This window comes from Drosophila subpulchrella, chromosome 3L, assembly GCF_014743375.2.
Source record: "Drosophila subpulchrella strain 33 F10 #4 breed RU33 chromosome 3L, RU_Dsub_v1.1 Primary Assembly, whole genome shotgun sequence".
NCBI lineage: Eukaryota > Metazoa > Arthropoda > Insecta > Diptera > Drosophilidae > Drosophila > Drosophila subpulchrella.
This window is the reverse complement of record NC_050612.1, coordinates 16,609,594-16,624,124: the sequence shown is the minus strand read 5'-3', so window position 1 is coordinate 16,624,124 and position 14,531 is coordinate 16,609,594. Positions and strand designations below refer to the sequence as shown.

Sequence of the window (14,531 nt, the reverse complement as noted above, 5' to 3'; positions counted from 1 at the left end):
CTGCACAATAAATTAAAATTCATTTTTTCGGGGACTTAGATTAGACCGTTCCTTGAAGCCTGAAGGAGCAACAAAAAACAAGAAAGAACGCCGACCTCGACTATCAGATAGCCATTGCTCATCTAAGGGAGTGCGATGGAGATGGAGATAAGCATGCTGCAAATCAGCTGTTTCCGAGATTGCACACTTTACTTGCTTTTTACTTGTTATTTTAATAAATGGCCCATTTTAAACACTTTTTGGCAAGTATGTGTGTATTGATAGTCAAACAAAATCCCATTTACACTTTTACAATGTATGAAATAATGTTGGCGCTAGACAGGTTTTAGCGTTATGGGCGTCCGTACAAAATTGTCGTTCTATTTTTGGCTGTTTTTAAGGTAAATCAAATTAAAGTTTTGCCGACTTAGAAAATATCCTTTTCTTCAGCTCAACTGTATTTGTTTGGGCGATGTTGTGACAGCGAAATGTTTTGAAAGAGCACAATGATCTTAGAGAAGCGGATGGTGCGCCAGAATTATCCTTGTCTAAAAAGCTGAGTAAAGATTGCGAAGATTATGCAAAGGTAAGCAACATTTTTCCTATTATTTGCGAACCTAATAATCTTCTCTCAAAGCATCTAGCTACATTGAATATCCCAGACCAACAATTATTCGAGTATCTGACTGATGATGGAGATGACCGTGACAATTTCATTGATCACTTTGCTTATCCCATATCGGATGAAAAGAAAACCCATTATACAGAAAGTATATGCGAGTTTAGTTTCAGATCTTGTGTTAGCGAGTGGTATCAAATGGGAAAAGATTTATATGATCCAAGGGCGGATACGAAACCAATTACGGATACGGATAGGCTAACGGAAACACAAAAATCTCTTCCTGATAAATACACAGCACTCATATGGATATCATCAAAAGAAATGGGAATGGGTATAGCTCCAAAATACCCAGGGTAAGAACTGCTTTATGCCAATGTCTGCGAGTCAACTAATTTATTTACAGGACTAAAAATATAAGGAAAATAATGGTCGTTAGGTATTCTCCACCTGGCAATGTGCGTGGCAAGTACAACGATAACATACCAGAACCTGAAGGTGTAGAGTATTCAAAAGATGAAGAAGAAACTACCACTATGTCAAAAGCATGCGGAAAGAAATCCTATATATTTGCTGTATTAGTTAGTTTTCAAACACTTACACATTGGCTTCCATAATTATTTAACACGTTTTGGAATACCATTAAAAAATATATATTAGCGATGTGTCATAATGTTTTCAAATTGTTATTTATGTATTTGGTTTTCGTTGGAATGTATGTAAGAGGTAGGATTATTGTGAGCTTGGACAAAAGACCAAACACTGGCTCTTGCTTTAAGTTTGTTAGCTGAGTAAGCGCCCACAAAGGACTATAACACTAAAACCCGTCTAGCACCCTTATACTTGAGATTTTGTAAAATAATTTGTCCTTATTATCAAAACCCATCTGCATGACAAAAAACATGCCCACATTATTTAATATTTTGTAAAGATTTTAATGAGGCTTTGTTCTTATTAACAAAACCCCATTTTTACTGTCAAAAATAATACTGGTGAAACGTGGTTTTGAAAATATAGTATAGTTTCCTTGGCCATATTGCTCAGAATTGTCCCTAGATTATTTTCCCCTTACGACTTATTAAACTTCTTGCGTCCTTTGATATCGAAGCGGTCTTAGTAACGGGTATAATTAAAGATGTCCAAAATCTCATTATACCCCACAAATCGCAATGATTTTCTTTTACGTAGTCCCTATGCAATCGACTTGTTCGCCGCCTAAAAGTTCTAATTATAGGTCTATCCCAAAATATAAAGTCTGCCAGTGTCAAGACTAAATAAGTAGACTAAAGTTCTATTTATTTTGTTATAGCGTGTGCATTAGGATGTGTCGAATTGGGTGCCTTAAAAATCGTATGACGAAAATTATTCTTTAAAGGGTTCTAAGCAATGTTGGCAAATTTATGATCTAAATATTGGTTAAAATCCCTTAAAAATTACGTTCCCCCAATTATCTTGGCCCTATTCAAATCGACCTGCCCTAATCTACATAGTTGCTAACTGAGAGCAAAACACTGTCTATCGGTGTTTTTTTTTTAAACAAAATGGTTTGAGACAATATCTAACTTGCAAGTATACAAAGCTAGACTTTTTAAACACTTGTTTACTCTTAGATTGTGTTCTTTATCAAGGACCCTGTTCTTTTTATAGTTTTTATAGTTTAAGGATCTGTTAATACTCTGATTTAAAATGTGAAATGCCTTTATTTGACCGTCAAAATTGGTATGTAAAATGATCATACACTGTTCTGTCTGTGTTTAGCTGTTGTAAATGTATCACGCAACTTTTTTAGTTTAACCACGTCGACGTCTTCCTTCGGCTTCTCGTCTCCGTACAACTCTCCTGATGATGCGGCGTCTTCGGCGATGAATTCTGTGGGTCACAGGGGCTTTTGTGGTGGTAGTGGTGGTGGTGGTCGTGGTGGATGTCGTGGAGGTTGTTTCCGAGCTGTCAGACTCATCAGATTCTGCCGATTCCAAGGATGTGTCGGATGCGTCGGATGTGTCGGAGTCGGTGGAGGCGCAGTGAACGGAGGACAGGAAGACGGCCACCACGAGCACAGTGAGTACGAGAAGGAGCCTCATTTTGTAAGTGATTCGATTGCAGGTACCAGAGGAAGTGTGTTCGGCTTGATTCTATTACCACGCCATTTATAGGCCCCCTACTGCCTGAATTACTGCGTCAAGAGAGTGGAAATTTTTAAGATTTATTATTTGACATTAGAAATAACATGGCCAACAACTACATTTTCCTATTCCAGCATTCGCGTGTTTTACTTTTGGGCCAAGTTTGGTATATTTACTGTTGGATTGTTTAATTTGAAATGTTGTTCTCTTTTCTATCCAGATATTGACTGAAATTCTATTGTTAAGTACTAACAGTAAACATTGCTAGTCTGAATGTTAGCTTAGCACTCAGTCATGCAAATGTGTACAAACTTCAACAAATTTACCATAAGTTTGGGCTATTTATTTAGTCTTTACGTTAGGCTTATTTCATTTCGCCTGAATTAAGCTATAACGCACGATTTCCTAACGTAATTTGTTTAAATACGATAGTTTAAAAATTATAAAGAGTATAGCAACAAAAATGATTGAGCATTGAATTTTGTGTGTGCGTATTCAAACTCTATTTTAGGGTAATGGAATAAATTAAATAGTTTTAACAGCTCCACATAAGAAACTTAAGTTCTACGACTTGTGGGAAAGTGGACCAATTATTCTGATATCAATTAAAAACACCTCTTAACGAGGTAAGTTATAATATCAAAGTTATAGGCGAAAAATGCTTACCATAACAATGTAATTTTTCAAGTTTAATCAAACTTGATCTGCTATGACGATTGCGAATTCGGTATTGAAACAGATGGACAAACGAAACACTTTTTATTACAATCTTCTGACTTCTACCCTCTGCAAGGGTATAATATAATCACCAAACAAAGGGAAAATACTTTACATTCAAAATAACAATGTGGGGTGCTTAAAATGGGTGTATTATTATATATAAAAGTGATGCCGTAAGCGTAATTAAAACTATTGTGCGAAGGTAGAAAAATTTAAAAATTCAAGAGATAGTCTTTTTTATAATATTTTGATTAACATTTTGATTAACACTTACTAAACGCCCAGTTATTTTAGAGGACAAAGTAACATAAAACGTAATATTATTATAGAATACTGAGACAATTCTTTAACAGCGACAAAATGTTGTTATTTCCTCAAGACGCATGATGAATTATGTCCCTTGACCGTAGATCCTTCGAGTTTCGACGTTTCATTATTCTTTGGAGCTGCCAATAGGTTAGTGAGAGCCACTAAACGATCTTATTAATTTACCCCCTTACACTGGGAGTTCCTGGCTAGAATGTCGCGACCCTCATATTGTCAAGTCGAAAGCAGATAAAGAGGATTTTAGACAAATCGATTACGAAATAAAATATTTCTTAAAGGTACCCACTTCTTCGATATGGAACTCGGGATAAGGTATTCTTTTAGAAGGACCTTAAACTTTAAAATATTGGTGCCCTAAAAGTAAACACCGAAGCTGTATCTAAGGTCAAACTTTATTTATCAGTGATCTTTAGTAGCGGGCGAAGCGACGACCGGCTCGGCGCTCACGCACGCGGATGCGCCTCACGACGCGACGGCCACTATCATCGTCATCGCGTTCCCTGCGGCGTCTCTCTCCTTCACCTCGTCGGATGACGACGATCCTCCTCCTGCGGTGCCTGTGGCGATGCTTCCTTTTGGTCGCCTCGGTGGTGGTGGTGGTGGTGGTGGCGGCAGTGGTGGTGGTGGTCGTGGTGGTCGCGGTGGTCGCGGTGGTCGCGGTGTCGCTGGTAGTTGCCTGCGATGACAGGGCAACCAGAGTGGCCAGGACCACCAGGCATAGCGCAAGAACAGGACGCATGTCGACTTCTCTTTAGGCTGGGCCTCGGATTATGATTCTTCCATCTAATGGACCAACTTATTTATAGCTGGGGATCTGTAGCTCATGTTAATGCCAGGTCCCCTGTTGTTTGCAGACCAAATATGTAACTTGCTCTGGGTGTTCCCAGATCTGGATAGTTATACCCATTACTCGTAGAGTAAGATTCGTCAGGTAGTAAAGTAGTATAAAGGATAAAGTATATATGTTCTTGATTAGGATCACTAGCCGAGTCCGTCCGTCCGTATGAACGCAGTGATCTTGGAAACTATAAAAGCTAGAAATTTGGGATTGGCATGTATCGATTGACCCAAAAAATAGTTTGCCTCGCCTACTTTAAAACCCACAAACCGCCCAAAACAGTAGCGCCCAGCTTTCATGCTAAAGAAGAAGTTAACTAAAATGTATTTGTCCCGTCAATACATATAAATTAACCCATAACGATAAAAAAAAAACCAAAATTGTCTTGATTTTTGTTTGGAATTCGGCTAAAAAACGTTATGTACCAAAACAGGATTAGTTTTCAAGATATGGGAAGTTAAATAATGTATCTTCGTCTACATTTCAATCCTAAAACTAATTAAACAGATATTTAATAACCATATCAACAGAACAACGAAAACCCTAATCACAAAACTACCCAGATCTAGGAAAACCCAGAGCTAGTTACACACGTGTATTTGGTCTGCAAACAACGGGAGACCTGGCATTAACATGAGCTACAGATGCCCAGCTATATATAAGATGGTCCATTAGATGGAAGAATCATAGTCCGAGGCCCAGCCTAAAGAGAAGTCGACATGCGTCCTATTCTTGCGCTATGCCTGGTGGTCCTGGCCACTCTGGTTGCCCTGTCATCGCAGGCAACTACCAGCGACACCGCGACCACCGCGACCACCGCGACCACCACGACCACCACCACCACTGCCGCCACCACCACCACCACCACCACCGAGGCGACCAAAAGGAAGCATCGCCACAGGCACCGCAGGAGGAGGATCGTCGTCATCCGACGAGGTGAAGGAGAGAGACGCCGCAGGGAACGCGATGACGATGATAGTGGCCGTCGCGTCGTGAGGCGCATCCGCGTGCGTGAGCGCCGAGCCGGTCGTCGCTTCGCCCGCTACTAAAGATCACTGATAAATAAAGTTTGACCTTAGATACAGCTTCGGTGTTTACTTTTAGGGCACCAATATTTTAAAGTTTTAGGTTCTCATGAGAATACCTTATCCCCAGTTCTATAACGAAAAAGTGGGTACCTTTTAGAAATATATTATTTCGAAATTGATTGGTCCAAGGTCCTCTTTACCTGCTTTCGACTTGACATTATGACGATCGCCTGCAGGGTCTTTAGGGCGATCCACATTTTTATGGAAATTTTTAAGGTCTTTCTCTAATCTGCCTATAAGGTGCATTTGAGAATTTTTCTAATTCTGACTTTAGTTTTCCCTCTAAAAACATTTCGGTTTTTGTCGTGAATTTTTTATTCATATAGACCGAGATACGAGTGTTGACAAAGTTGGGGATTGGAAATCAATCGGTTTGAAAAAGTTATGGCTGGCATACATGTCGTATGAGTAATTTTTAAAGAAATTGTGAGGACGTTTAGAAAGGTCTAAAAATAAGCCAAAAAAATTTTAATTTTTAAATACATTTTTTTGCACACATTAGTCAACCATGTGAGGGAGTAAGAACAAGTTTTCATTTTTTGGATGATCCAACGACCAGAAAAATGCCGAAACGTCGACCCTATGATTCCAAAATAGAGAGCAATACAATAAATTATAAAAACAATTGAGATTTATTTTATAGATTCGGTTCACAATATTCTGAATAATGATAAGATGAAATATTGGGTTCTAGAATGGGGGCTTATCGATGCCGCACTCGTCGGGTTTTTTAAAGACAAGGGCATAAGTGAGGACGGGATGGACATTGCCGTCCTCGGAGGCCGTTGAGAGGAGCGAGTGTGTCGAAGGACTCTCCATAAAGAGCATCTCAGCATCAAACTGACTCCAGCGGCCCCGTTGTAACTGATCCTTTACGTACTTCAACTGGGTATTTATCTATGCAAAGTTCGGAGGTTAATAATTAATGCTAGATATTTAGTTGTTTCTTTGCATGTGCAGTAATATTTGTATGCTTTTTTGCTTATTTTATAAATACATAATCTGAAATTGCCATTCTTAACAAATTATTCTTCACTGTACAAAAGTGTTCGTTAATTGGGCCTTACAATTTAGATTAAAGATTTCGGTATTTAAAACTATCGTGTAATTTTGAATGAAAGCACTCTGCTGTGCAATTTTTTTATATTAATTTGTATATAGGTCAACCAGATTCATTTTACCATAGGCACTAGCATCGGGTTCTGTCCGCAGTTGAATAATTCGGCCACAAACTTTCGGAGATTATCTGGTTTTGGCTTTCCATTGAGGGCCTGGTGCAGGATAACCCGAATAATGGCACGTATCTGAAGAACCCAGAAAAAAATAATTCAGAATTAAAAACGGGGTCAAATTTAATTACCTCTGGATGCTGGCAGAGATATTCCCAGTTTCCAATGCGAAGCTGTTTTTGGATGCGTGATATGGAGCTGTAGTGCTTAATGTCCCGCGAATTCCACTTTCCGAGATCCCAGATCTTACTAAAGTTTGGCTGATTCCCTTTCGACATTTTTGGTTTCAAAAGTGAGCTTGTTTTTTTACAGAAATTTAGGAGTAACTATCCAAGTTCAAACAAGAAACTAAAAACAAAGGAAGGTTGTTTTAATATTTTTAATTTTTATTTCTTGATAGAAATTCCAGTGACTTGACTTGTGACGCCTATCTTCTCTTCTACAAAGAATATATAATATTAATATAACCTTAAAATGTAATTACAATTTTAGGAAATGGAAAAACATATTCTAAATTAAAACTCCCGCCAAGTTGTTTTCCAAAAAGTTATACATACTTTTCTTTAACGTTCTGCAAAATCCGACAAACGGTCACACTGCCCCCACAAAAGAAAATTTTGGACGAAAATTGTTAGAGATTTCCGCTTTTAATTAACAATGATGAATTAATTAGCGCTGGAATTAACACAAGCTGTAACTTCAGAAACTTTCACGTGTCCAAGGCAATAGGAAGCGATGGTGAGTTCAGTGAAGATGACTGAAAAGTGCTTCCTATGAGGGGGAAAAACTGGCCAAGCGAACCGGCTTGCCCGGAAAAATGAGGAGTCCGTCGTAATAATGGACCAAAAATAGACCGGAGCGCAGGGCACCAAAAATAGCCACGGCATGTGCTGATGCTTGATTTTCTTCCTATCCTCTTGCCAGGCTGTGCTGGGCGCCCAGTTGGTCATCACCTTGGTGATGGTCAGCGTCATCCAGAAGCTGAGTCCGCACTACTCCTTCGCCAAGTGGATCCTGTGCCGCACCGGCCTGCATCGCTACCTGCATCCCACCGACGACGAGCTGCGATCCCGTGGCGGAGTGCCCAAGGAGAAGCCGCCGAAGGGTGGCCGTAACAAACAGGCAAATGGGTCGGGAACTGGAGGATCTGGACAGTTCCACATACCGCGCAGCATCGAAGTGGAGCTGCAGACATCACCGGTTCTCGAGAGGGATGTGATCCACCTGCGATACTTCACCGAATACCAGTGGCTGCTGGACTTCAGCGTCTACACTGGCATCGTCTACGTGGTTTCCGAGGTGGGCATAAGGTGCAACGAATGGATGTTATGGATGAATGTTGGCCATCGCTGATGCTTCAAAGATGTACGCGGCATATATACTAATATTCCATCCAAGCGTATTCCGAATATCCATAGAGGTAGAAGAGTTGTCTGCAGCATCCACGAACGCCACATTTGTATAATTTTTCAGATAATATAACTATAATGTCCTTTTTGTAGAAATTTAGTTTCCAGAATGCGAACAATGTAATAATTTTCGTTTTGCCGCCCACAGCTCTTCCACTTCTACTACCCACTGCGCCAGGAGATCAACCTCAGCATGGTCTGGTGCCTGCTAGTCATCTTCTTTGCCCTAAAGCTGCTCTCCTCGCTCACGGTGCTCTACTTTCAAAGTGAGGAGTCAATCGGCGAGCGATCGATGGTGATTGTAGCCTGCCTGGTCTACCTGCTGGTGGCAATGATCGTGCTGATCGTGGACGAACGGATCCTGGAGACGGGACTGGAGGATGCCTATGCCAGCTTTAATGCTAGTGCTTCCAAGTTCCTCACCGAGCAGGGCCTGCCATCGTCGTAAGTTTGTCGACTCAATAGCCCCGAATTGTTCGCTCAGTTTTATTTTATTTTTGCAGTGGTCCCGCCTCCAAAATCGTGGTCAAGTTCTTTTTGGCGATGGGATGCGGACTGCTCGGTTCGCTGTTTACCTTTCCCGGCTTGCGGATGGCCAAGATGCACTGGGATTCGCTGAAGTACTGCCGCGGTAATAAGCTGCTGCAAGTGCTTCTGAATCTCAGCTTCGTGCTGCCATTCATCCTGGTCATCCTGTGGATACGCCCCATTAGCCGCGACTACTTGACGGTGCGCGTGTTCCAGGGAATGCAACAGCCACTGTAAGCAGTAGTTCTCCCTCTGTTTTCTTTGAAACTATAGCTCCGAGCATTCCCTTTCGTTTCTGCAGATTGAAGCCACACGTCTTCGAGACCCTTCGCCTGCTGTTGGTGATCCTAGTGGTGGTGGTCCGCTTTGCCCTGATGCCCATATATCTGCAGTCGTACCTGAATCTAGCCCACGACAAGATCCTGGATCTGCGCAAGGAGGCCGGTCGGATCACCAATGTTGAGTTCAAGCAGAAGGCGAGGCAGAACTAATGTAGAAAAACGATCAAGGATCTCATCTATCCATTTTCTCGTTTGCAGATCTCGTCGATTTTCTATTATCTGTGTGTTGTGACCCTGCAATTTGCTGCCCCTTTGATTCTGTGCCTTTATCTCACGCTAATGTACAAGAGTCTGGGCGGCTTCAGTTGGGCGGGAATCTTCCGGGAAAGCGGCGTCCTGCAACACGAATGTGCAGCTAGCGAAGTGGAGCCAGCGGGAGCTGGTGGTGCAGTGTCTGAAGGAGATGGTGATTTCAATATCCTCGAGTCGGCGCAATCTCTACAGGCTTCCTTCAGCAGCTTGAAAAACGTAAGAACTTTTCTTCTGCCTGTTACAACGGTTCCTAACCCCTGATATTTTCAGGTCTTTTCCACAGAGGTGTACAAGGGTTTTCTTGGCTTTGCCACCTGGTGGAGCTACTTTACGTTGTTCGCCACTTCATCTCTGGGCATTGTCTACCAGTCATATTTCAACAAGACCTAAGGCCATTTAAATATACACCTGGAATCCTTATAGTAGTAGAACTTTGTTCTTTTATAGTCGAATTGTATCGCACATGCAATTAATATTGTTTTCTACTCATCTGGCGAATACTTTGACTCTCACCATGTTTTGTAAATAATAATACTTTACTCATTGTTTGTGTGTAACGAAGACTTTAAACCAGGCTGCCCTGAGAGTAACCAAAGTAAATAAAAGATAATCTGAAACTAAGATATTTATATTATTAAAAAAATCAAAAAATAAGTAGCTTATCATGAATCATTAATTATTCCTAAAATATTCTCGCTTAAGACTTTGGAATTTGATTTTTCAATGTTCAATCCACTGAGGCACAAGTTCTAATTCCTATATGAACTTCAAAACTTCATCTCTTTTATATGGACAAAGTCATTTACATTGTTTAGAATGATTTTTATTCAGAAAAACAATGATTTTTGGTTATAGGCTGATTTGAAAACACCAATTTATTGAACCTCAAAGGTTGCGTATTAACCTAACAGACCACAGGCTATGTATATTTAGAAGTATATCGTTTGCATATTTCCAGGGGGTAGTGCTAAATAGAGTAGTTCAGCACAGGGCCGACTTCGGAATAGATTATCGCTTAGATCTTGGCAATGCCAATGACGCCGCAGCCAATGCGGGCACCAGCGTTTCCCGTGGACTTGCTCAGCTCGTGGCCACCCTGGCCGAGATCATCGGCATCGGCGTGGACCACAACGGTGCGCCCTATGATGCTATCGGCGCCGAACAATGTGATCTTCGAGTCGGTAATGTTGACCTTCGTGGGACAGTCGCCGCTCGCCTCAATGTTGCCCAGATCTCCCAGGTGACGATTCTCGTCGGCGGGAGCACCGTGCTCCTTGCCATATGGGTTGAAGTGCGGTCCGGACGACATGCAGCCGTTGGTGTTGTCCCCAAACTCGTGAACGTGGAATCCGTGAAGGCCCTTGGCCAGACCGCACACCTCTCCTGTGACCGTCACGGGAGTCTCGCTGCTCTGCGGGAGGGATAAAGCGAGTGGGGTTACAATTAGTACAACGCACAAGATAAGGCAGGTCCCCTGATAACGCAGAAGTTGTGTTAAGTCATGACGAGTCCAAACAGAAACACTCAAATACCTGTCCTTCAATGATAACTACACTCATGAGCATAGATCCACCATGGGGAAATTTATTTTTTCTAAATTAACAGTTTTAACTGCTATTCTAGAAACTTCTTTATATTTATTTTGGCACACAAACGCAGTCTATAAGCAAGTTATAAAAGAAATTATAACAAAAGATGCACTCCTCTCTATATAGTATTATTATTATTCGTTATTTCTGACACATGTGACTTGAACTGGTATTACTTTTTAAAAAAAATTCCTAAACTGATGTACCAATATCATGCTATCTTTAGCTACTTATTGATTAGATCCTTATATTGTGGTCAAAATCTCTTGGTATTCAAAAGAATTTTATTTTTCTTGAAGTTCTAATCGAAAATTTAGATTATTTAAAATGTTACAAAGAATTGAATTAGGAAATTTCAAATGGAGGTGCTATATAGCGTTATCCGAGCCTGTGCAACCATTTACAGTATCTCTTGTGCTATTTTTTTGACCCTAGCTGTAAGTACTTGAGCGCATACATGTACGCTTCGTTGTTGGACTTATATAATTGTGCATTTGTTAGGTGACCATGCAAAAATCGCAATCGGACTTAATTGAAATGCTCGAAGGAATTTTAAACAGCATGTAGAAAATGGGGCTCTGCGGGGAATGCCGGCAACTTGACCTTTAGAACCACTGTTTCTTCTCCCCTTCCTCGTAAGGATCATCGCAAAATGTAATCGACTCTTACCTGCTGCTCAAAGAAAACCGTGCCCTTGGCATCGCCATTAATTACGCAGACGGCTTTAACCATTTCGACAATTGATTATTTATCAAGACGAAAAAACTTGCAAACTTTTCAGGTATCTCGTACAGTATGACCGTCGCAGGGTTAGGCCGAAAAGACCAGAGAACCAGGGCTTGTATACTTACATCAATCAATGATCACATACTGTTGCTGTGGTTATGCAAATCAGAATTCACGACTTTATAATTAAACAGTAAGAACCGTTTCATGTATTTTTAAATGTACCGATTTAATTCAATGAGATAGACGAAAATGAATTAAAATGGGAAATTGGCCTAAAACTGGTTAAAATTTCATAGGCTCGGTATCAGTGCAAAATTATGTTTAAGATTTTATTGGAAAAAAAAACATGAAAGAATCAACAACATTTTTGTTAATTAGTATTTCATTTATGAGAAGATTACATATTATTTGGTAACCAATTCCGAAAAAATCTGTTCTCCAAGGATGTTCTAATACCCCCTTTCCATAGAGTCCATCCGTTCGAAACGTTTGGGATTTTTGACAAGTGTGAAACTCCGATTCCCACAGGGCACATCCGATAACAACTGATCTGGCTAACCTAACCAAACCTGTTGCTTCTGCGCCCATTTTCGATTGTTCCCTCTTATCATTGTTTACGTTTTCGTAGTAAATGTTTCAATTTTCACTGGCAAGAAGAAGAACTCAGAGTTGCACCGAAAAACATCGTCTAACTATCGCATAAAACAGTCCGTCAACTTTGGATGGGAAACTAACTATTCATCGGATGGTAGATGGACCTCTGTGTAAAGACGTTATAAACCAATTCGAGCTTAAGCACCATCCAAAAATAAAAAACAATTATTGTTTTGTTCGCAGAGCAGCGCAAAACACCTAAAATACTGTTTGCGATTGATTTTCCGCTAACGACAAACTAAAAACAATTTAATATATAATTTAAAATATAAGCCAAAGAAGACAGTATAGATATTTGGATGGTAATATGAGCGCATACAGCACTGGAAATTCTCATGTGAATTTAAATCGTTACTTATATATAGTGGAATCCCCTCTTTACAAGATCCAAGTTAGTCAGCTGTTTGGCGAACCAGTGGTTCAGTTTGACGCTCATTTAGGGGAATGCGGCGGATTTCAATTCTTAAAAAATGGGAAACCACTGAATAAGTTGTCAAATCCAGTACTCCTCGCTTAACTGCACGTCAACTGACTTGGAATTAATTCATTTGCCAAAAGCTGTCTGCTGCATATACGCTTAATAATCTTAGATAAATAGCACTGCGCATATTTATTCGAAGTTCAGTTTAAATAATCTCTCAATTATGGATCCTTGGTAAGTAATAAAGCCACAATACAACAGATACAACTATTCTTACACCTGTGTAAATGTATTTACACAGGCTGGCCAAATCTTTTCAGAAACTAAGGGCAGAGGAGGACTTTGCCGATTGCTCTGTAATTGTCGGGACGCAAACATTCCGATGCCACAAGGTGGGTGATGATACGAGTTGGGTTACGAATATGTTCTTATATATTTAAAACATTAAGGTAATACTGGGTGTGGCCTCGGATTTCTTTAAGCGCGCCTTTCAGCCGGGCTTTGCTGAGGCTAAGACGGGAGAGCTGCCCATAAGTAATGTCACGGCTGACGTTTTTATAAAGTTCCTGGATTATGTATACAGCTACGAAGAGAAAGCACTCGACAGCTACAGCAACACGGATATCATCAAGCTGAAGGAGTGCGCCAATATGTGGATGGTCGAATCGCTAAAAGAAGCCTGCGATGTGATCATCGGGAAAAGAATTCCCAACATGTTTTACGGGGATTTGCTATTGTACTTTGAGCATGCGCACCACGTTGACGACTTAATGCTCGTTCGTGATATTTCCTCTGCTCTGAGACAAAAGATATCAGGTATTGCGATCCCTGAAACGCTTTACGAACTGGGCTCAGATGTGTTCAGGGAGTTTTTAAACACCATAAAGGGCCGTTTGACAGAAAGAAGGCGTTATGACATGGTAGAGAAGTATGTGGCCATACATGGATTCGTTCTCAACCAAAGTGAACTTAATAAATGGCAGTTCCACGGTCTCGCCAATCAAATCGAGAAAAACCCCGACACTTCACACCTTAACAATAACAAACCGTTCGATTATGCCAACCCGAATCCTTTCAAGGTCGAAAAACTAAACTTTTCTGAAACAAACCCAGTGTCCTTGGACCCCAGGTCAAAAAAGATCAATAGCGAGTATGTCAAGGATCTTTTGAGTTTGATCGACTATATGAAAATGACAGCTGATGAGTTTTTTGAGGGCCCTGGAAAATCCAAAATGATGACCTTTGAAGACAAATTCAATTTTATGTACAAAATAGCTCGTAGAAAAGGCGATAAAATCTTCACATAAGAAACTGTACTATTAAGCTAACCCGAATCCGTTCGAGATCGACAAAATAAACTATTCTTAAAACAAACTATGACCTTTGACTCCAGATCAAAAAATATGAATATTGAGTATGTAAGAGAATAATACAAAATGAGGTGCATAATATAGCTCGTAGTAATTACTAGAGTTGCATTTTACATTTTGAAATATTAAATATAAATTAAATTATGGGTGCCAGATTGGCTCCTTCCTTTACCCATAATGTTTGGATATAAGCGATACAATCGCGATAGTATCGATACTTACTCCTCAAACTATCAGCTCTAGTAATTACAGCAAACGCCATATAAACTAAGCTTTATATTAATTTTCTTAAAACTTCTATACTAGTTTTTAAAC

At 40.3% G+C, this 14,531-nt stretch overlaps 5 protein-coding genes across 6 annotated transcripts; 2 read left to right on the top strand and 3 right to left on the bottom strand.

Moving 5' to 3' along the window:
• Positions 1-2,388: 2,388 nt before the first annotated feature.
• On the bottom strand, positions 2,389-2,679 carry LOC119555429 (cell wall integrity and stress response component 2). The gene has a single exon (XM_037866798.1). The coding sequence runs from the start codon at positions 2,677-2,679 to the stop codon at positions 2,389-2,391; it is 291 nt and encodes a 96-aa protein (XP_037722726.1).
• A 3,628-nt stretch (positions 2,680-6,307) lies between these two features.
• On the bottom strand, positions 6,308-7,305 carry LOC119554229. The gene is made up of 3 exons (XM_037865059.1): positions 7,055-7,305; positions 6,876-6,998; positions 6,308-6,591 (listed from the first exon to the last, which is right to left on the bottom strand). The coding sequence occupies exons 1-3, from the start codon at positions 7,199-7,201 to the stop codon at positions 6,385-6,387; spliced, it is 477 nt and encodes a 158-aa protein (XP_037720987.1). The 5' UTR covers positions 7,202-7,305; the 3' UTR covers positions 6,308-6,384.
• Positions 7,306-7,501: 196 nt separating this feature from the next.
• Positions 7,502-10,074, top strand: LOC119553526 (transmembrane protein 161B). The gene is made up of 7 exons (XM_037863951.1): positions 7,502-7,661; positions 7,848-8,222; positions 8,481-8,776; positions 8,836-9,093; positions 9,162-9,336; positions 9,400-9,669; positions 9,724-10,074. The coding sequence occupies exons 1-7, from the start codon at positions 7,659-7,661 to the stop codon at positions 9,841-9,843; spliced, it is 1,497 nt and encodes a 498-aa protein (XP_037719879.1). The 5' UTR covers positions 7,502-7,658; the 3' UTR covers positions 9,844-10,074.
• A 180-nt stretch (positions 10,075-10,254) lies between these two features.
• On the bottom strand, positions 10,255-11,869 carry LOC119553527 (superoxide dismutase [Cu-Zn]). 2 transcript variants are annotated; one of them, XM_037863952.1, is made up of 2 exons: positions 10,986-11,033; positions 10,255-10,927 (listed from the first exon to the last, which is right to left on the bottom strand). In XM_037863952.1, exons 1-2 carry the CDS (start codon positions 11,016-11,018, stop codon positions 10,469-10,471), a joined length of 492 nt encoding a protein of 163 aa, XP_037719880.1. In that variant the 5' UTR covers positions 11,019-11,033; the 3' UTR covers positions 10,255-10,468. The 2 variants fall into 2 exon arrangements, with proteins under 2 accessions (XP_037719880.1, XP_037719881.1); XM_037863953.1 differs by lacking the exon at positions 10,986-11,033 and adding an exon at positions 11,712-11,869 and having other exon boundaries at positions 10,296-10,864.
• A 980-nt stretch (positions 11,870-12,849) lies between these two features.
• LOC119552658 (BTB and MATH domain-containing protein 42-like) lies at positions 12,850-14,484 on the top strand. Its single transcript, XM_037862363.1, has 3 exons — positions 12,850-13,080; positions 13,148-13,238; positions 13,296-14,484. The coding sequence occupies exons 1-3, from the start codon at positions 13,070-13,072 to the stop codon at positions 14,151-14,153; spliced, it is 960 nt and encodes a 319-aa protein (XP_037718291.1). The 5' UTR covers positions 12,850-13,069; the 3' UTR covers positions 14,154-14,484.
• The last annotated feature ends 47 nt before the right edge of the window (positions 14,485-14,531 follow it).